A 23,248-nucleotide genomic window follows, 5' to 3' on the forward strand; every position below is an offset into this window, starting at 1 on the left:
TTCGTTCAGCTGGAACGAATGCCAAGGAGAATTCAGATGTTCCCCAGACCTGCTCTGGTCATCATTTATCCAAAAGTGAGTTCACATTTATCTGAAAGTCTCTTTTTCTCATCTAAATAGTGGATTACATTTAGCTATTCCTTAATAAAATAGGACAAGAAGGAATAATCTAAACACTAAGCAGTTTTTTAATCTCAAATGCTGCAAGGTCTTACAATAAAGCTGCACTGAGATGCACAAACTACAATTTTTCCAAGTTATACATATTCCTTCTGAATGAAGGGTCACAGCAGGCAGACCTTTAAGACCCAGCCAAGTCCTGTTGTCCCCCCTGCAGGTTTATTATGGATGGGAAGGTAAATTGTATTTCCTTCCCCTGTGATGCAATCTTGCACTAAATTTGACCTATTATTTGTTTCACAATGTTTTAACATGTAATTAAAATTGCCACTACTTCATGAAACAGTCTGTTTGTTTATTACATAGGCATTGTATACACATATACACAGTGGAGCAATATCCATTGCTCCACTTAATCTATCCTTGCACTACAAAACAGAGAAAACAAGAAACTTCATAGCTGTTTTTCTGCTTACTGTAAACTTAAAGAAAGGTAACTACTGACCGAGATAAGTATTGGTGACCAATGCTTAAAAAAAATCCCAAAAAAACAGAACAAAAAAACCCATATATAAATTATTGTATTGTTTAAGAAATCAAAGTTACCATTTTGCAACGGCTGTTAGAAAGATGGAAATGTTAAGAAATACTTTCTTCATATTGCTGCAAGAATCCCAACTGCTGAGCATTTACTGCAGCCCTGTAAAACTGAGGTGGAGAAATTCCCTGCTGCAATAAAAATGTCCATAGACTCATAAACAAGAGACATATCAGTTCCTTTAAAGAAAAAAAAAAACCCTAAACTAGATAACATTAGGACAGCCTTTCATCCTTACTGTCTCTGAAGGGCTTAAGACACACTTTGCTGCCTAAATGTAATCCGTAACCTTGCCACACTAGTACTCTGAACAAGTTTTAAAGTGAAGTAGAACTATTTAAATTTTTTTTTGTGAAATGGTACTCATCAGTTGTGTTTGGATACACAAAAGAGCAAATTGCAAGGCAAAGTATTACAGACTGTTGAGCGGTGAAGGGGTTAAATAAACTTTTAAAAAGCAATCAGTCATAGAGTTCAATGATAAAATAATTTTGGACCATCCAAGAATCACAATTTAAGCATTATCTGGAAAATTCAACATGATGAGGCATACTGGAGATGTTGAACATTTTCAGTGGGACTAAGCCCTTTCAAGTTCAGGAGTGTCCTGCTACTTTGTTTGGGTTTTTTCTGTTATGGACTTCTCATGACCATATATCGATCCTTAACACCACTACTTTCCATGCACAGTTCTGCATGAACAGCCTGGTGCAGCACTCATCACAATATTTTTGACAGCTTTCCTCTGCAAAAACCCTGCATGTTTGCTAATGCCTGGTGCAGAATGAAGACAAAACACTTCTTCTGTAAGCACCTCAAAAACAGGTGGTTTTGCTTGTTTTAATCTGCCTTTCACTGAGGCAATTGATAAGCTTAAAAGTTCTTTGAAGAGAAAGCAGAAAGGTGCTATACACTTGTGCCAAAAGATTTAGAAAAGAGTCTATAATGGACATTATGGCCTGGCTTCTCATTTGTCATGGATCATCTTCAGGCAAGTTTTGGCATTTTGTAGAATTGGCTCACTTAAAACCACTTATTTGTATTACCATAACTGAGTGCGAAATGATCTAAAGCAACATGGACTTCAAAATTACTCACCTGCTTTTTTCCTGTAGGATTCTTCACACTAAAATCCCCCGAAATGTAACACAGGGAGAGTTGCAGAGGGCCATCACTCAAATTCAGTAATTTAATTTACAGGCCTTAATAAGAAGGTAATCTCCCCAGGCTTCCTCAATTGTTAGTTAAGGTAAAGATAAAATATTTGAGAAGGCAGATATGCTTCTGCTTTGGTTTGCATTTGGGAGGTATCTCTCCTCACCCACTGTGGAAGGAGCCTAAGAAAACTCTTCTTAATTAGGCATCTCATTTAGGTTTCTATTAGGTGATAAAAATATTAATTCCTCAAAAATGCCTCCAATCACAGATTTTTACCCATTATGGCCTCTGCTCTGTGACAGCTGTCATACAAAGGTTACTGAGTTGTAAGAATCCCGTTATGAAGCTTTTTTTCTTTCTCTTTGAAGAAATCTGTCCTTTACCAGCAGTTATCTATAACTATCACTTGATGTGAGCAATATCCACAAACCTGGTATCAAAACTCCAAATTACAGCATATATCATGCAAACAGTTTCTAGAAATTCATCCCAAATTTCCCAGTAACTACAAGGTGTAGGTCACTTAAATGAAGTCATGAAAAAAGTACAGCAGGACTAAAAATGAGTGGGGAAGCTCACCCAAGCCTTATCCTATTGATAGTGGTAGAAGAGAAGGAGATCAATCTAAGACATAGCGTAGTAAACCAGTGAAAGGTCTTTAAAATTCAAATATATTGTTCAATGACCAATCCAGATGCTTCCTTCCTTGCTTCTTCTAAGCATGTATGATTTGTACAGCCCTTGTGTGTAACAGAATGACTTTCACATGTACACAAGGGAAAAATCATTTAATGACTGATAACACTGCACACTTCACTCCCGTCTAATATGCTATGCAAGTGGCCTTTTATTGCTTCTCTATTGATATAATCTGTTAGATATACTGAAGTACCTGACCCAGGAAGGTCATTCCCACCAATGACAATTGGAAAAAACATGACGAATTGTTTTTGAACTTTGTGTAATAGTGTTTCATTTCTTGATTTCTTAATTGCTGTTGCTGTTTTAAATGAAGACCATTGAGTATCTAACAGGAATCACCAAGAACATTAGGTCAGAGTTTGCATTTCTGGATTTAAACAGAAGACTAATGTGTAAAGGGTAGCAAATCACTGATAATCATTCCAGGCCTCCAGTAATTTGAAATGGACATTAGCAGATTATTTACTGCAATTTTGAGATGGATTTCACAAGTACCGAAGGAGCAAAGGCAGGTACACTAAGAATGAGAGGGACAAAGGAATAAAGCTCTAAAAGCTTGTTTGAGATGTAAGAAAATCTGTATCGTAAAACTTCAGACAAAGTAACTTATGTCACTTTTCCTAGTTAATTCTTTGACTTCTCAGACATATGCATCCTTTTTTTATCTCTTATTCCCTTCTCTGTCCCAGCTCTCTTCCAGTATGGACCTTCCTGGCTTTTCAGTAGTGAGCTCAAGCAAGAGAAAACAGTCATATACTATCGGAATCACTCCAACTTCTCCAAATAAGCTCACTAACCTTTCCTTTCCATCTCACTTTTTCTGCTTCACAAATATCCTTTCATTCCCTCTGATTTTAATTTTATCTTACAAAGCCATCAGTTCACCACATGTCTTTAAGTATACTTCTAGAGAACGACTATCTGCTAAGAACTAGTACTGAAAACACAGCTTTCATCTTCAACTGCCTTACACTATTCCCTTTTTAAAGGAATTTTACCCTAGAAATTTAAACATGTTTATTAAACAAGAAAAATAAAACTATTAAAAAATTAAAACCGTAATTATTCAATGAAATAACATTTCAAGTTTTACCTAAACCTCCCCCTTGCCTTCTTAATTAAAGACATATTAGTATTTCTCATTAACTGACAAATTACATTTTGGAGACAGAAGAGTCATTAACTGAAGATAGCCAAAATTTGCTTTCTACCTGCAGTGATAAAGCTCCCTTTTCTACAAAGCAAAACCAGCCATTCCCATTTTTTTCACCTCCTCTAATTGCCATGTAGTGAGTGGTGTATGTGTCTAGGCTTTCCTCGCAGTTATTGGAGACAAAGCCAATACAGTGAATAGCAAAAAAATGTACAGATCTCTGACTATATAAAAATCTTTCTCTCTTTTTTTTCAAATGAGGTAACCCACTTATTACACTTTACAACTGTGTTGTTTACATTTGCATTGGCTCCAAGAATCCTAGACAGGTAACTCAAGCACAGACACCTCCATTATGATTAAATGAGACAAGTCCTACCCTGAAAAGTCCATGAGATGGAGTAACTTTGAGAAGATTTTTTTTTTCCCCCTAAGATCTAGGGCTCATTTTCTAGAGCAGAAGTCCCAGTCAAAGGCAAGACTCTCATTTATTTCACTGAAATCAGGTCCAGGTCAAATAAGGTAATAAAATAATACAGGGAAACAGAGAGCAACCGCTGCTTTTTGACCTAGTGACTCTGGAATGACACCAGCTTGGCACATGGGAAGAGCCTTGCTGTCATATTTGAATATAAGAGTGATTGAAAATGACATGAAAGTTAATGCTTTATTTCAGCTTTAGGGCCATTAATTTCTTATTTATATTTAGTTGAAATTTCCTATGCCTGAAAGCAAGTTGCTGGATTTCTGAATATGACGACAGATTTCATGTCCTGAACTTGTACATTAGCCTTTTGAATTCATATTCCAGCTTAAGTTTGGAAGTATGTCAAACACAAGATGTCAGGCATATTCAGTGTAGTTCTCTGCATGCACATAGCCCTGTTCTGCCTTTCACCTTCTAACAGGGAACCTGCCATCTGTAGTGAAAGCCCTGTCTTCTAAACACAATTTATAGTTCCCAGGCCACATTCAGACAGCTTCCTTAGAGGACTCCATCTGTTTTGAAGCAGTGAAATGCTTTTTTCCCTGCCCCTATCATTATAATTTTTCCCAACAACTTCATAAACTCTCTGAATGTGTCCTTTCTATCTCTTTTGTAGTCATAATGTCACATAGACCTTCAAGTTATCAAATGATGGTAATGTTGGTTAAAAAAAAAAAGGTCAAACTTCACACAGAAAAATAGTAAAAAATTGGTCCTTTTTCCTTGCTATTTACAAAACCAAATCAAACGTTGGGTCTTAAATAATCTAATCTAATATTTCAACAAGAATGAGACAAAAAGTTCTTTTTTTTTTTTCTTCTTACTGCTTTTCATTAGCGCAAGTGTCAGCATATTTCAGCTATTTGTTCTTCCAGTATCATTAATGGAGGATAACTTAAATCTTTCAACAGTTTCTCCTGGAATAGGATGTGAGGCAGGCTGACATTCTGCACATACTAACAAGAGAGTGATATAGCCACACCGGTCATGGTAAAGTTCTCCAGAAAATCCTCACAGAGGGGAAAAGGCATACATTTAAAATTTCCTTTTGGAAGTATTTATGTTAATATGTTTCAAGCTCATTTACATATCTAAAAGTGTCTATAAAAAATAATGGTATTTTATGGTAAAATAGATGCTGTTCTTCATCAGGTTTGTGTGTGACTTATGATTTTGATGATATAGATTTATAAAGCATATTTAAACAGTTTAGAGAGAAGAAATGGTAGGCCAAAATATTTGACAGCTACTAAAAACAACTCTTACTTCACAACTGTGATATGACTAGAAACCAAGACCAGCTGAAGTGCTTTTGACAAAAGCAAGATAATGAATATAGTTTAATTTAAAAAAAAAAATCCTACGGAAAATCCATGCTTTTTGATAATTCTGCCCTGACTATGGACAATATCAGTACTTTGAAAACTTGGCTAAACTCCAGATGGAGTCTTCCTGGTTTAGCAGAGAATAGCAGCAACACAAGTATAATTCTGTGAAGGCACTGGTACGCATATCCAAAAAATATTCCATTTAATTCCTATTGAGACACTTGAATAACTTGTGTGGAGTGGAAGTAAGCACTAAACTCCACCTCAGTCCATCAACGGCACTCTACAGTCTGCAAATGGGCCAGAAAAAGAGCAAATCTTCCTCCAAGTAAAAACAGCTTTCATATCTACAGCTTTCATATCACAGCAGCTTCACCCGAAACCTATGACTTCTTCATAAATAGCATTTTTTTAATCCACGATTCATACAAGCAATGCTGAACAGGAGGATCAATTATAAGGTTATAGTGGAGAAAGCACAAGCCTTTCAAATTTGTTTCCCATTGCTGCCATGTTTCCATTAGCCTCATCAGTGTCTCTACAGCCTTTTCACTGAACTACGTGAGTTCACTCATATAAATATGGCATTTGAGATACATACACACATATATATAAATATATATATAGCGCCAAGGGTTTCTTATATTCTGGTATAAAATAAAGCTGTGAATACCACACTCTTATGCCTTTGGACAGTACAAAGAGAAACCTCAAGACTAAAAGGAATTGGTCAGGCTGAAATACCCTTTCTGACATTTCACAAAGGGCAAAAAAAACTGTTACATTTTTCTTTCTCCATCTAGAGAGATAATATACATATATATGAGAAGGCACAGACTAATCTTTTACATACACCCTCAATTCAGTCCATTCCCTCTCTCCTTTGACACTGACTATAGACTTCTTAGTCATTTCAGTAAGTTTACATTTTTTCTCAGTTATTTCTAACAAACCACAGTTACATGGCAGGCAGATGAAAGGTTGAGCAAGATTCTCAGGGCTCATGAGTAAAGTCCCTAACAAGGCACAGCTGATCTACAGACAGACAGACAAAGATATCAAACATGTGTTGAAAATAAACAGTTGCAGTCAATTCTCTTGTGCTGGGGAAGGGGGGAATAGTGTGCTGGCAAATGCCTGAGCAGCGAGAATGATGCTGCCACTTCTTTGGACCTCTGTTAGTCTGGTGATGGGAGTATGTTGTTTATACAGTCCCAGTTCTCATGTCTATCTTCTGTTCTCACCATCTTAACCTGACATGAATAGTTTTGAAACCATTTGTTCATGTCAGAAGTGTGATAGTATCACAGTAAGGCAATTTGGTCTGCGAAAGAACAGCTCTGATAGACGAGAGATAAGTGTATACTAGACATACAAAATTTTAGCTATTTTTTATAAACCTTTCTGCTTATGAACTACCTCATATCCAATCTTCCAAAAGCAATTTGCTAATGTTCATAAATCTCAGTGTTCTTTGGAACCTACTATATAATAAAAATATGCATCAACAGAAGCACAAAAGAAATCTGCATTTTTCACAAATCATACAGCCTGTCTTAAAAAAAGGGATCACGGCTCCTCCTACCCCATCGATCATACATACTCTCATCTCCTCTAGAGGCAGTTTTCCAAGCTACATAGTAGACTTACAAACATTAACCTGTGAAGAGCTATTTAATATGCTCATCAACAGCAACTTTACCAGTTTTCCAGTAGGCAACAGAAGGCTAAATACCTGATAACCTGATTATTGTTAAGCACCATCTTCTTAGTAGTAATTTGGCTCCGTTGCTGTGGTCAGCGTACTCAAAAATAATGCTGTAATTACCTATATTTTATCAATTGCAATACGTGTTTCAAAGCATTACAAACATAGGAATTTTCAGATACTGTACAGCATGATAAGTCTTACTCAAAAAAAAAAAAAAAACCCAAAAAGAAACCCACAACCCTACTTTAAAGATTTTAAAAGGATAAAATTTCTCTGGACTTGTACTTCTCAGCATATGCTGTAAATATTAACATTTACCATGAGGAAAATAAGGCAAATAGAGAGTCCTGATGTTTTCAGTGAAATAAAACTACAACAAAAAACAATAGGTCCATCAAATGCAGACTAGATCTAGACACAGTGTGCTGGAACATGGCATAGAAACACAATGCAAGGACAGAATGAGCATATCAGATGCAGCTTAAGCCATAAAAAAACAGAGGGGAAGTATGTGGCAAACTGTACCATTCTGTGATTCTGTAATGGTACTACCAGTTGTACTACTTGGAGTTTAATGCCTTCCATAAACCACTACAGGAGCACTACATTTACCTAAGCTTTTACTTCATCAATACTATCTAAATTTTCTTCTTACATTTGCAGATTTCTTGCTGTCACAGAAATCAACTCCTATATGTACATCTGCAACAAATGTCCATCTGTTAAAATGTTGCTCCTGTTGCAATAACTATCTGCATAGTGTAAATTCCAAATGTAAAATGGCAATTAACTCTATACAGTGGAAAACTTGTGATTTATGTAACTTTTTCGCTTTTTTCAAGTGAAACCATACAGAAGCACACTCAGAAGAGAAAAGGCAGCGTGTAGTAGGTATCTGCACTGTTCACAGACCTTGCATGTCATTACAAGGCACATCAGTTTTCAGAAAACCAAAGATACTTACAAAAGAGAAAACACTCTATCTGACTAATAGTGACTTTCCATATTACTTTCACTTATAGAGCACATATAGAAATTCTTAGGTGTATTTTTTACTTCCTACATTCCTGGCAGGTCAATACTCATGGTTAAGATTACAGCTCCTGAGTGTTTTTACCACTATCTGTTCAAAACAGATCACTGAAATCTATGAAAAATAAAATACTTGTCATTATGCAAACATGGAGAACCTAGGCTCAAATAACTATTTACTATGAAACTAACCAAAGTTCCAGGTATTTGAGTATTGACTGCGAATGAATTTTACTACCTATAAAAGCTGCATGCCTACTGAGATGTTACTGCACTTTGTACTTGCTATGTCTCTTATAAGAAGAAAATTTCTCAGTGCTCTATTAAAATGGACAAGCAGATAAGAAGCATTAACTACAGGAATAAATGTTCATTCTGGACTCATTACTACTCTTTCCACAGAAAATGAGGGCCTATATGCTGAAATAAGAAGCCTACAGTTTGAGGAACCAAATCCTCAACGCTTACAGCCTGCAGCTTCTCGAGGCTAGCAACGAGGCAAAGCACCACACCGAGGGATCGCCCCCAACACTACAGCGCTGCAGCCCCGGCAGCCAGCCCCGGCAGCAGCCAGGCACAGACGCCTCTCAGCCCCTGCGAGTCAATCATCCACAGACGAAACAGCTCAGCCTTTGCAAAGGTTTGGAGGACAAACTCTGGCCCTGCATAAACCATTAGGGCTGGTGAAAGAAGACTCTGAGGGAAAAACTTAAAAAGCTCAGGTATCCATTTTCCCCTAAGCAGAAAAGTTTTGGCAAGTTTGGTTGGTTGGTTGGTTTTATGTCAGGAGTTGCATTGTTTTTCCTGGCCTCTATCCTATCTTTCATGAGGAAAGGGGAAATTTTGACTAAAAAAAATTAGAATTTTAATTAACTCTAGTCAGTAACATTTAGGGTTTTTCTCTTTTCCAAGCAAAAGAACATGTTTATTCCTGTTTTGCACAATAAGAACTATGGTTATCAATTTCACTTTTTTCCCAGATTTAAAGTGGGTTATTTTTTTAAGTATCTTTTTTTTATAGGTTCAAATGATTATGAATATTTTGTAAACTAAAAAAAATCATAATTACCAGACTGAAAGCAGATGCAGGTCAATGCAATGTAACACTTTACATAACAATCAATAAAAATGTCAATACAAACAACTACTAAAGGCACCATATGACCATTCCAGTGAGGGGGAGTGGGGTAATTTTCTTCATTTTCTACTTAGACGCCTTGCTTCCTTTATCAGCAGATGGCAAGCAAATTACTAGTTCAATCCATATGTCTGTATCTGATAGACAGTGTTTTACAAGTCTGAAATTAGTTTGAAACATTTTGATGTTGGCCAGACTACAGAGGAAAACAGGATAACTTTGTCTATTAATGAAAAGTTGGTTTTGTCATAACAAATACTTCCACAAGCTACTACCCATCCAGACTCATTCAGTCACTAATGGAATTTGTACCCAAAGACATAATCTGTGTTTAACAGACTAACAATTTGTAGTTTCATCCATTCTGTTCTTCTGCTGTGCTCCAACATGTCTCCTTCCACTAGCTGAGGTTTACTTAGTGGTGCTGATGAAAGCAACTAAGGCCATGAGAATATTTTTGGTAAGAACATATCAGATCACTGGGGCCATTTATGTGCATGTTAGTAGGCATGCAAGAAGGAACCTGTCAGAGCAAAGCCCATACAGACCAGTGCCCTGTCTCCAACTGTGGCAAAGTGCAAATGCTGAGAAGAAGATTTAGACAATTTTGCTGAATCTCTCCCCGTCAGGAAGCCTCCATTTGTGACACAGACAATGTATATTTTAGGAAAGGTGGATCAGAAAGCCTAGAAAATTCTTAGAATAAATGGTTTGGTATTTTTTCTTCCAAAAGAAAGCTCCAAATTCAGAGAATTTCAATGACTTTTACCTTAGAAAACTGAGTTCCAGAAAAGATTGATGAAGGAGAGAGCCAAACCAAGCTAAAAGAGACAAGAGAGTTTACAGTGAAGTTTCCTTGCAAACAGGCCAAGCAAAGAGGGAAGCAGATCTATACTGATAAAAATAGCTGACAGCAAGGGTCTGGAGGCACCCACAGCCAGGCAGAGCACCAGGAGGCACATCCTGCAGCTCTCCAGGCACTGGGAGCCCTTCAATGTGGATAGATGGATGGGTCTTGTTAACTTCCTACCAAATTTAACTTCTTTGCCAAGGACACAAGGAGTGCAGATAAAGCATTTTTCAACTCAGTGGTTTTTAAAGTGTTCATTCCTTACCACAGTGGTGTACTGGGAGACTGGTGTCCAAAATGGCTTATGCTTCACTTCTTAAAGATGTTATTACTGAGAAAGCCTTCAAATACCTCTAGCAGTGATACATGCTATCTGTTCACTCACTGAAATTATACATAGCAGAAAAACTTCAGTCTAGAGGTTTACACCAGTGCCAATCTGGACACAGAAGTGGAATGAAACACCTTTCCTGAAATGTACTTCCTGGTCATGAGGTTTGACTAAAGCTTGATCTTACCGTGAGGAGTCACTTAGTTGAACACTATACCAAGAAGCCAATGGACCAAACTTGACAGACAGCAACTATCCTTTTAATTTTTTTAGAAGTCTCTACATCAAACCTTCTCTGGTGGTTCTTACAGATAACCACTGCAAAGACCTCTACCCTTCAACCGTTTGGTTGGCTATTACAAAGCAAAGGCAAACTGATTAAGTGACGATTAGGTTTATGGTCCTAAGGGCATCAAAATATTTTTTTTAAAAACCACTCAGATTTAAAACTTCTACTAAGTAGAACATAATTTTATGGAATGGAAAAATCAGTAAGGTTGTAACATAATCTTTGCTTTAAAAATTAATATAAGTCCTACAGTCCATTTGGCTAAATAACTACAGAAATTCAATGTTCAGTGGAAAAGTCTTGTAATTTTTAATATATATATATGATTTTTTTAATTTCATTCTGATTTTTAAACTTAATAGATAATTAGTAAAACAAACAGTAAAACACATGTATGCACACAAACATATGTAGGTGCCAAACTGTTCACAAACCTTGAAGCCTAGAAGATTTTAATCAAGGTTTCCATTATCTTTCCCCATCCTTCAAACACTGCATAAGGTTGTATTTATGAGAATTTTTTTTTAAAGGAAATATTTAAGTTTCTAGCATCCTTCAGTCAAATAGAAATGAATTTTGGTAATACACTAACAGGTACTGTGCTAATGCCAATGGAGACCTTCACAGATGTTTGTCTTCTTTATCAGCTGCAGGGAGGAATGCCAAAATGATCACCATAGCTGAGTCCATTAACTGAATTGTGAAGAAAATGCTTTTCTCAAGAAACAGGCTGACTAAGCTTATTCTGCACAATACAAACTTTTAAACAGATCTGGAATACATCCACTTTGAGTTGGGAGTGGAGGTGCCATGAAATGTTGAAAAAATATGTAGTGTAAGTCAGTGCTTTCTCTGCTAACTCAAAAGCATAATCCCATGAACATTAAAGAAGTTGCTATCAGAAAAAAACTCATAAATATGTAAAGATATTATTTTCCATATGTCTTATAAAGGGGATAATAGCGGTATATTAAGTTTTGCTTTGATTTGAAAGCTTTCACCTTGCGGTGTCTGCCTTACAGCCTTTTAGTCATGTACAGACTGGAGTAGCGAAAGCTTTGAAGTGCCCAACTTCCAGTGAAGTTTCTAACATTTTTTTTTAATAAGTTTGAAGAGATCTGTGTGTGATTTACAGTAATTTCAGAGCAAGCTCAGAAATTCACAAAACACAAAAAGATACAGTTTCTTTAGGAAAGAATGGAAGTCATTTGAGTCCACTGTCACTGTTGGGGATCAGAGGCTGAGCCGCATGAAAATACTCTGGCAACATGATGAAGTCAGATTCAAAATACTGTCTCTGTAAGTGAAGAGATACTCAGAACCGTAAGGGAAACAAGACAGAGTTTTGTATAGATAAGATTATTATTTTTTTTGTAACCAGTAAATATATTTTAAGTGATTCACAGCCGATTTTTATAATTGTAGTGAAGCAGCTGTGATCAAACTCTATTTGTAGCATCATAATAAATTTGCCCCCCACCTACTAAAATTAGTTCTAAGCATCTAAAATTCCCATTTGAACATCTGACTGAACAAAACAGGCATTGCTACATGCCAAAAAACTGGGGGAAATAGACCTAAAATATGCCATTTTCTCACCAGAAATTGTAGGCTCCCAGAATAACATGTGAATTAAAACTCATTCCAAGCTTGTTTGCTTTTCTCCTCGTTCCCATTCATAATAAATTCCTTGACAAATGTTCTGATTACTTCGCCTTTTTCCTCGTTTTTTTTTAATTTAAACACAATTTTCAAATCACAGTCTTGCAAGTAGAAACAGTCAATAATGCAACCCATCTGAAAATGGAGAGGGTGGAATTTTACTCTCAGCAAGTGCTAGAGGCAACTCACATGATTAAAGACTGCATTGTAAGCCATCGTTAAAAGACTTCTTTCCATAAGTGAAAACGTGTAGTTTGCCACTATACACATCAGAGGCACATAAACCAAAATTAGGTCAAAGTCAAACAAGAAATGCAAATGCCTCACTCCAAAATTCCTGCTTTCTCTTTTTTTTTTCCCCTGCAGGCTGAAGGAAAAAGTAGAAATTTGAACAAAGTTAAAATTAAAATTATAATCCATTTCTTTATTTTTCTCTTTTTCTGGTATTCTTGCAAAAATTTACATCATACCCAAAGAAGTTAACTGGGAATGTTGATTCAGGATGTGTGTGGATCAGGCTCTTATTGCTATCAGCATAGTGTAACACAATACAGAGTTCAGTTTATCTCTCTTCACTTTCGCCTTTGGTGACAAGAAACTGCCCTTCTTGCCATTTTACAGATAGAAATGAGAGACTAAGGCCCAGAGAAGTCAAGAAATCATAGGGAATTAACCATCTAATTAGGACAAATACAATTCACCAACTTGAGATTTGCAAATCTCAGGCAGCACAGGGACACCTAAACTCAGCAAAGATTTCAAAGTCCATTTGCAAGCTACCTGCAAAATGTTGCACAGCCTGAGCTACCACCACACCATTTGTTTCAGAAATCTAATTCTGTGCAGTACAAAAAGAGAGAACATCCTTATTCCTCCACTCATCTTTATGCACAAATTATATCTTATCTGAACTCTAAATAATGTAATATGCAATATATATATCAACAGATTTATATTACACATATTATTTTATCACTACAAAAAAGATTGTAAGATTTTCTAAAGTATACATAATGCTACTTAGAAAAATGCTTAGAAAAACAGAATGATTTAGCCATTATAAAGCTTCATTTTAAAAACAGAACTTTGTACAAGAAGTAAATTAATTATATTAGGCAGGAAATTGTTCAGTAAATCAATTGTGCTACATTACAGATCTTAAAATTAAGACTACTTCCAAGGTGGCCACATGCATATTCTGAGGAGAGTTAAAGTAACAAAAGATATTCCAGAAAATCTTTTAGATATCTCACACACATTTTTTTTTTCCCCTCAGCACACATCTGTCCATATAACAACTATTTTCACTACTTGTCATTTTTAACTGGGTATATTAACCTCCAGATACCTCCATGGAAAAATCACATGTTTGTGCACTGTTTATTCATAAATCTGTTTTTAAATCTTTATTATTTTGAATTTGTTCAGATGTGGATAGCATCTGGATTCCTTCAAATCAATTATAATTACAATGCTCCCTTCTTAGTCCAATGAACTAAATATTTATTCACTATCTTAACATAATATCCCTCCTCTAAGAGAATATTTTGACTTTTAATTACTAAATATATGTAAAGGGTTGTCTGAAATTCCACACAGAAAGCAGCTCTGCACTTCTAGATGTTAAAGGTATCTTCATAGACATTTTCACTGTTCAGCACCATAGTACTTCAGGCAAAAACAAAATTACGTGCAATCCTTGCCTGCATTCATCTATGAAATTTAATTTTCCATTGAAAATCTACAAGTTAGCAGCAAGTTCTGCCCTTGGACATGAATGTGTGTTTTCTATTGGATCCATTTTGGCAAGGATTATCCTTAGTTTTTAAATACAATTAAAGTTTCTGTTTCACTTCAGGTATATAATCTAATGCTAAGTACTACTAGCAGTACAGAACAATAATAGGCCTGTAGAGAAGTTACAGTTGCACTTTTCAAAACTTTGGAGAAACTCAGCTAATTATTGAAATTAGTCATTGTGCGAGAAGCCATGTTTACTTACGTCCCAGTTTAAACAACGCTTCCCATTGACAGTTCTCAGAATTGTTTAGACTGGAAGGAGCTGCTGCTGTGCTGCTTGCCTTTGCAGTGCCCACAGCTGTGCTCCATACCCTGACACTGTTTTAACTGAGCTGTATCCACTATGAGCACAATTTAAAAAAAAAATAAAACCACACAAAAAATCCCCACATAAAAACTCAGGAATGTATTTGAAGACAGTGAAAGAAAAAAACAAAAGCTCATTACCAGGACTGCTTATACCTAATGGAATAATGTTTCCTCATTCAGTGTGTCCTGTTTGCAGCAAGTGGGTATGAACAAGGGCTGCAGGACTGGGTTAAGTGTCAACAAGCGTGGCTGGGTAACACAGAGGGGTTGAGCTAGGGAGGAGACCTGAGGGGGGAAGCTCTGGCTCGCTGGCCTCCAGGTTACGCTGACCCTTAGGCCAAGCTATGGATGGAGTGGCTGCCTCGAGCACCCACCCATGTTCACCCAACAAAGGTCCTGGCACAGGTCTACAGCACCCAAGTGACAACAGTGCACTGCCCCTTCTTACTCCCACCAGTGCTGGGACAACAAACATCAAACTGGAGCGAGCAAAAGAGAGGTTCTCCTACCCAAACTGGTTAAGCATAATATAAAATTGAGTTAATTGCATCTGACACTGATTGGCAATCTGTTTTGGCCACTTGGTTCAATACAAGAAAGCGCTCTTTTGTTCTCAACTTCATTACCATCTCTCCCATCCGAATGAAGCAGCTTGTTTTAAATCAAGAATTATCTCAGTTCTCCCCACTTGAAGCATTGTTATTGATCATAGCAACTTCAATAAATCCTGCTGCTTATGCAGCAGCCCCAGGGCCCATACTGATCTCCCCAGCCCTTTGTTCCACATACTGATTCACCTTTTCATCAAGGATTTTGACGTAGCTGCTGCCCTTTTGCATTATTACCATGCCCCACCCAAATAATGATTTTATCATTTCATTCTCCTCTAAACCACATTTTGTAAAGGAGAGAAGGGAAAAACTAAAGAATATGCACTGATGGGTGGGTAAACATGCACAAGGTGGGGTTCTCTCTCCACATGACAGACACACCCCACACAAAAACCAGAAACATGCCTTTAATTGGGCAGGTTAACATTTTTCTAAAAGTTACTTTCTAGTCCTATCTGATCACTCTGTCAGGATGAGTAATGCAAAACATTCAATTTCTTGTGGGTTTGGTTCCAGTAGTTACTAAAAGCAGCCAAGTACATGTTTGTTTCTAAACTACTTGAAACCTTCGGAAAGTTATTTCAGCTTTGTTCGCGAGCCCTCTAACAGCTCAGGGATTTTACTCGCCTCAGTTTTGCACAGGAAACCAAATGCTTCAAAACCATTTGTCTTCAAGTCCTAACTATTTTCTTATTTTCCTTGTTGGAGGGTTCTTGCCATTTTCCAGGATGTAGTTATATTTTAAAAAGTAGCCCACTGACTTCCCAGGCAGAGACTTGTAGAAACAGGTGCTTCTGAAAAAACAGACAGACTTTGGCAGCTCTCTGACCTGACAGAGCTCTGTGCATTAGTAAGACACAGTGCCTGCTGAGTTTCCCTCCGCTAATTAGAGGACCTGTATGGCAATGAATGGCCTTGACTATAAATACTTCCTGAAAGATCTCTAACAGAGTCAGAGGAAATGGGAAAAAAATGAGATGCGGCTACAGAGAAACTATTTCAGATGATGCTTCTTTAAAAGGCTGCTTTTTCTTTCCCAAAGTGGCCAAGAGATGACATGAAGCATTCAAGACCTCCATCAACTTAAATCTAAGATGTGTGATACAATTATATGCACTAAATTTAATTCTGTGGATATATCATTAAGATGTTGCTGTCAAAAGGTGGTTGGAAGTGGGACACAAGGCCAAAGTGCACAAAAACTTCCATCCGTTACCCCGTAGTGACCACTGAGAAATTACATTTAAACCAGGATTCCACTCCTTCCGATACTGCTCCTCATGCTCCTGCTCAAGGCAGCAGCAATACCTCTGCCAACATCAGAGGCAGGTTTTACCTACCTATATGATTGAATCAATTATATGTACATTTACTACATACGTACCAATTGCTTATATTAAAATCAGCTCTGTCAATTGGCCACACAGGAGAATGCAAAAAAGAGAGAGGAGAAATAACTTTTTCTGATTTCCTGTCTCCTCCAAATTTAAAGCCATGTAACTAGCTCTAGCCAGAACACTATATGAAATATCACAAGGGTAAATACCACAGACAAAAAGAAAATAACTCTTCCAAAAGTAAATGGACATTTTTTTAAAATACAGTGATTTCTATTGAACAGTCTGACCATTATGGTGCAAAATAATCTTGATTTAATACAAGAACTGATTTAATCCTTTGCCCTATTTGAAAAACTTATTGCAAAAGTTAACATAACTTCAGTTAGATATTTTATGTTACAGCCTGTAGTCTGCCTATGATAAAAAGCACCAGTATTTTTGCAATGATTTGACAACCTCTATCTCTGACAGGTACACAAATGCCCCCATTACATGAATTATAATTAATATCCAGGCATTTCCCTGTCGCCTTCAGGTCTGTGCAACACCACGGGCGGAACACAGTGATCTGTGCTGTTCTGCATCTGCATTGGCTAAATTATGATGCAAGACAACAGTGTTTACCGATAACTTTAGGCTGCCTAACTAGGTTTGTGTATAGGTCTGAAGGCTCAGGCTGCAATTCACAATTTTGTAGAAAAACTTTGTTGTGCAGTGTCCACACATACCAAAACAGGACACTTCATTTAAAATCAGTTTAGCAAAAAAAGTTCCTGCTGTCCAAGATCTGCATTGTCAAAGCATTAAACAATCTGCCTGGCCTGGATTCTGCTAGCTGCCAGTGTGCTACCCTAAAAAAGGAACATTTTTGCATCTCAATAGACCTTCCAGTATCAACAAATCTTTAAACTATAAAATCAGCTACTCTAAGGAAGAGCAGAAATAATGTCTACATTGTACCATGCCGAGGTACATTTTTTGTAATACCCATTTGCAAAACATACCAATTTGCTGTTAAGTACAGCTGCTGGAAACATTTTAATATGAAAAATAAATTATAGCTATTCAGATGTGTACCAAGCCCTTGTGAAAGATTGTTATATACACACAGCTTGGAAAAGCTCTTGGGGAAAAAGGTGCGTCCACTGCCTATGTGTCTTTGCACATACGCAGAGTTCAAGCTATCACCACTGCACCATCCCCAACTCCTGAAAGGTTACAAGCCATTTGGCCTTTTAGCTGCTGAAAAGGAAAGAAATCCTACCCTAATGACTCCCACAAATAATCTACTATAGCACGTAGTCTGGGGAGAGAACATGTCCATCCTGCATGGAAGGAATGCAAGAAAGAAGAATATAAACGACTTACACAACACGCAAAGCTGACAAACACTCCATTTCCAACACTTTACATTTATTCTGTAGGCATTAGGGATTTCTGTGGGTAATTTTAGATTTTCACCTCTTCCCCAGCTGCTCTGTATTGGTTTTGATATTTTATTAAGATTGTAATCACTCCTAAACTCAGTATCTAGAAAACCCACTTGCAGTATTAACCACTATCTATTTAAAAAAAAGTGAAAAACATCATCTATGCTTTCCCTTCCCCCAGTCATGAGAGAACTCAGAAATGAAAAGCACATGGTAATATGGCTTGTGTCAAATCATTACAAATCATTTGTAATAAGCAGAACTGCTTTATAAATACTGAATAGCCTGTACAACCAAAGGGATGTGTTAGGTTTTTTTTTTTTTCAGTCTATTTTTCACATTGTTTATTCACTGAGTAATCCCAAATTTTTGGCTTCCTCTGTGTCAAACTTTGGGGAAAAAGAAAAAATAAAGAAGGTGTCCACAGAGATTTTATTATAGATTTTGTTTCCTAGTCAGCAGTCATCCTGGGATACAGTATTTTGCATAAGCATTCATTATATGATACCAGAAGTAGGTATTGATTTCACACTTTTAGAAATGCCCAACTTTTAGCACAAAATCAGCTATTTCTTCTATTTCAAATTAGAAAAATAAAAAGTGGATAATCATGAGAGATTTACTTAATAATGCGGAGTATTTTTTTTATTTCAGAAGATTACAAAAAATTAGGTTTTTTCTAGAATGAAAGGGAAGTTATTTTCTGAACAATTTCTAAGTGAGCTTCCAGGCATACCTATATGTCAGACAATACCCAATACTAAGCTCCCACTGGTCAAGCTGACCATCACTTTGTCTTCTTATTTCCTGCCTCCAGTACTGCATCCCATAACCATCTCTACAGAAAACTACATCAATAGCAAAATAAAGGAGTTAGGTTTCTATGATCTTTTTCACAGATCCAGAGAAATAGGGAATTAGTATCACTCATAGATCCACTCTTCTTCGCCTTCCACCATCTCCTGTCCTTCAGATCACCCCATTCCATCAAGAAGTTCAAATTCCCACTCTTTTCCTGTCCATCAATAGTGATGAAACATATGATTAAGGTCTCTATTCAGTAGATGTAGAAAGTTAATCTTCCCTTTTTAAAAAATATTTCAAACTGACAAACACAACTTGCACAACTTTCAAAGAAAAAAGAGAAAATTAAAATATTCTAACAAAGACTCAGACAAACAAGTCCTGGGCACAACAAAGTTCAAAGAACGAGGTACCTGAAGGTGTACACAAAAGTAACTCCTTTGAAGAATGTCAGTCAGTATAGACCTAATCCACTAAAAAATCCTTTTAAAATCTTATAAAATAAAAGTTAGGTTTTACACATTTTAAAATGCAAGGAACTAATTTCTATACACTGCTAATAAACAAAAATAATACTTCGCCCCCCCCCCCCCAGGAAACCAGAATGACAGGTACTTCTTACTTCTGAATATCCAAAAGTGATCCAAATATTTCCAAACTGAAAAAATACTGATTTGAAGAAATACATTAATTAGTGTTTTTGTATAAAGACTTTTTAAAAGTGTCTGAACTTATTTTTAAAAAGGGCTTAAGAAGCAGACAGTGTACAATTTCCCCTTTTATATTCAGCATTGCTGAAACTGATACTACAAAGGCCTTATTTGACCACTCACTAAAATTTTAGGCTCCAGCTACCAACCAAATGTAGACCTTTATAGAACTGATTCTGCACGCTACCACATCCCTCTGCAGATATTCCTTTAGCTGTGTTTTTTTCATTCTTTAGTAGTCAAAAAATAAATCAAAATAACTTGTATTCTGATAACCCACAATAGATTTGGCTCCTGTAGCCAATACATCTGTGAACTGCTAAGAAACACTATAAGAATTGACATGAGATGTAACTAGCATCATATGTGTAGCGTGAATGCCACTCCTAGACAGATGTATGTATATATTTTTATACATCTTTCTAAATGGAGGACAGAAATATAATTCTGCTGTTCGCAGTGAGCACAGATCCGGGTTTGCAATAGGGAACCTGCTTCTTATACATTTAAAATCTGATAGTAACTATTCATGGCCTGTAAGGCACAAAAGATTGTGGTACCCCTAAACTGCACGCAGACTTTGACAGACACGTTATTTAATCATTAGCATAACTGCAATATTTTTAAGACCACTGATTTCATTTTTAAAAAAGCTTGTAAGACATATCTATATACAGATATACAGTCTTAGCAGAACATGGAATGAACATTTATCTTGCCTTTTGTCTTCTTCTGACGTTCACTCGTACATTAATGAAAGTTATAGTTATGAATGTTCTTATCAAAGACAATAAAGGAAAATAGCTGATCATCACTTCCACACCAGTGAAGTTTGTCTGGAGACTGACTGCTCCTGTAGCAAGTTTCTAGAAGTTCAGATAGGGAGCAGCCCCTGAAAACATATAGTGATGACTCCAGGAGAAAGGCACTTACTTGTCTCCCTCTTCATCTCCTTTGAATTTTAAGAGCTTTTCTAACCTCTGATTTCTCTACAGTGGGAAAAGCATACCTTGATGTAAAGGGAAGTTCCTTATATATAGGTCCTTTTGTTAGGAAAACCCTCAAATATATTCTTATCACCCAAGCTCCTTCCTTTTCCCTTTTTTCCTTTTAGTTTTGCTTCCAAGGCAACCACACAAGTGTAAAAATTGACTTACGTTGATTTATCAAAAAAAAAAAAAGTTACTTCTTTGTTAATATTTAACTCAGGTTTCATATTCTTAGATATTTAATAATGTTAAATCTTGCTTCAGTGTGAACTGTCACACCACCACAAAATTTAAAAGGTGATTAGTTGTTTTAGTGTAACAGATGTGCAGCCTTCTGGGGTTCTAAACCTCCCTTCTTCAAATGCATCATCAACCTGCAAAATTAGCTGGAATGATTAAACAAAATTCAATCAGAGCTAAACAGCAAAAGCAGAAGCACTCACTTACTAATATTACATCAATACAGTCATTGTTTTATGCAAACACATTGTAACATTTACCTGCTGTTTTAGCTCTACAAGTTTGAGTCTTTCAGTCTTGCCTTGCTTTTGGGCTTTTTTTTTCCATGCATGAAAAAAAAAAGCCAATCATATTACTCTGAAACTGAAGAAATCATTTGCATGCCTAATTAAACATAACACATATGTAATCATAAAAAGGGAGAAAAACAAAAGAGAGCTTCCTACCCGTAGTAAGGACTGGGACTCATCCTTGGCCTTGCTGTCCCCGGATCCAGGATAGGGCTGTGTGAGCTGCCCGGCCTTCTCCGTCGCCCCGGCTGGCACGCCCTGCAGGAAGCCCTTGCTCTCCACTGCCAGGCTGTAAATGGGTCGTGCAAGATGGGCAGCTTCTACGTTTGGACTATCCCTTAAAGGCTTTGGCTGCTCTTGGCCAACAGACACTGGGGTCAATAAGCCTAAACTGGTCTGTGTGTATGATGGGCTCCCCCTCAAAATGTCTGTTCCTCTCCAAGTCATGTTGCGAAGATCATCACTGGGACTGTCAGTCCAACCTTTCTCCTTGAGCACTTCCTTATCTTCTATCTTTTCCCTCTTCACTATGCTGTCAGATATGGACTCCCCCATTTTGGGGTCCGGATTAATCAGACTATAGACCTTGAGGTCAATTTTTGGCTCCTCCTTGACGGACGAAATACCATGACTGTCCTCCCCATTGGCTGTAGTGACATCCATCTCCTGACAGTGCACAGTGTTGAAGTGCTCTAGTAGTGACTGAGTGTCAACAGCTGTGAAGCTGCACTGACGGCATTTGTAGCAGTTGTGTACTCTCCTGGAAAAAAACAAGAAGTGTATTAACGTGAAAGTCTCCCCTTGGCCTTCCCTCTCACAGTGGTTTTACCTACCAAGATGAAGAAAATAAATAAAACTTACAGTATGATATCCTCTAAATAAACTAATTAGGTTTACTTAAGTATCCTACAAAATATGGGTGGAAAAAAATGCTATATTTGACCCCCATATCTTGCAATCCTTTGCTATTATTTATTCACATTCCACTATAAGAATCTAAGCTTCACATAATTTTCACGGGGATTTTGTGGTTTATTCCTCTTCAGTTTGCTGCAATACACTTTTCACTTTCTATTGTGGCAGAAACGCTGAACTAACATGTTCTTTTCAATCCAAATCAAATAGTTAGAAGAAGATAGTTTTCTTTGCAGAAAAAAAACCACTTAGTACAATACAGATCTATGCTTGAAAGTTAATATTTGAAAAATTCCTTTGCTTTCCATCAATTTCATATGCTTTTGGTTGACAATGATTTTCCAATGGAGCCCTGGTTAACTTACAGATAAGAATACATCAAAGGACAGAAGGTTGTACACAACAGACAGTACTTATTTGTTCTCTGTGGGCATTCAAAAGATGTTGCTCTAAAGTAGCAGCAAAATAGCTGACTGTGTCATTACAAACTGTGTTTCTCTGCTTGGGTACAAGCTGTGGAGCAGTGTGGAATAACACGCCTTCCTGTTTTTCTTCTAAAAGCCTATATAAAGTACTGCATTACTAAATTATGTAAAGCATATGTTGCTACATGAGAACATGTTACTCATTTACTGTATCTATCATAGAAACAGAACTCTGTTTATGAGCTCTCTAACACCATTATGAATAATTGTTTATAGCACAGGAGCGGTCAGAGGCCTCTGTCAGGCTCTGGGCCCCACTGCGCCCGGCATCATACCAACGCAGAGTAAAATATTGTTCCTGCCCTTCATCAGAACATACATAATTCTGCAAAAGATTCTCCCCACAGGCACATTCACACATCCACACCCCAGACATTAAGAGTCACAACAGCAACTTTAGCCAAGCTAAAAACTGAGCCTTTTGCTATCCACACAGGACAAAACTTGTATTAGAAATCTGTTACTGCCCTGACAATTCCAATTGTTACAATTAATTCTTTTGAGGCCAAATCTTAGTCTCAGTGAAGTCAATGGCAAAACTCCCATTGACTTTAGAAAGAGCAGGATTTGGCTCTTGGTGCTTCTGTAGAACGGGAATGATACATAAAATGTCCCTTTTAGAGTATGATAAGGACAACTTGCCAAACTTATTAAACCCCCTTGTCTTCCTTCTTTCCTTTTGTTGGAAAAACAAACCATATGTTATTTACATTGTCTGATTTTCTTGCAGTTGTGTCAGCGTACAGACATGAGTACATATTCAGAT

The 23,248-nt window shown here is 36.9% G+C and overlaps 1 protein-coding gene across 6 annotated transcripts in view; it reads right to left on the reverse strand.

Moving 5' to 3' along the window:
- TRPS1 (transcriptional repressor GATA binding 1) overlaps positions 1-23,248 on the reverse strand; it is a 213,230-nt gene that overhangs the window by 126,168 nt on the left and 63,814 nt on the right. For all 6 annotated transcript variants that reach the window (XM_061995561.1, XM_061995560.1, XM_061995563.1 and 3 more), the window contains one exon: positions 21,239-21,842. In XM_061995561.1, the coding sequence (XP_061851545.1) occupies positions 21,239-21,842 (604 nt within the window). The remainder of the gene's footprint in view (positions 1-21,238; positions 21,843-23,248) is intronic.

This window comes from Colius striatus, chromosome 4 (assembly GCF_028858725.1).
Source record: "Colius striatus isolate bColStr4 chromosome 4, bColStr4.1.hap1, whole genome shotgun sequence".
NCBI classification, from domain to species: Eukaryota; Metazoa; Chordata; class Aves; order Coliiformes; family Coliidae; genus Colius; species Colius striatus.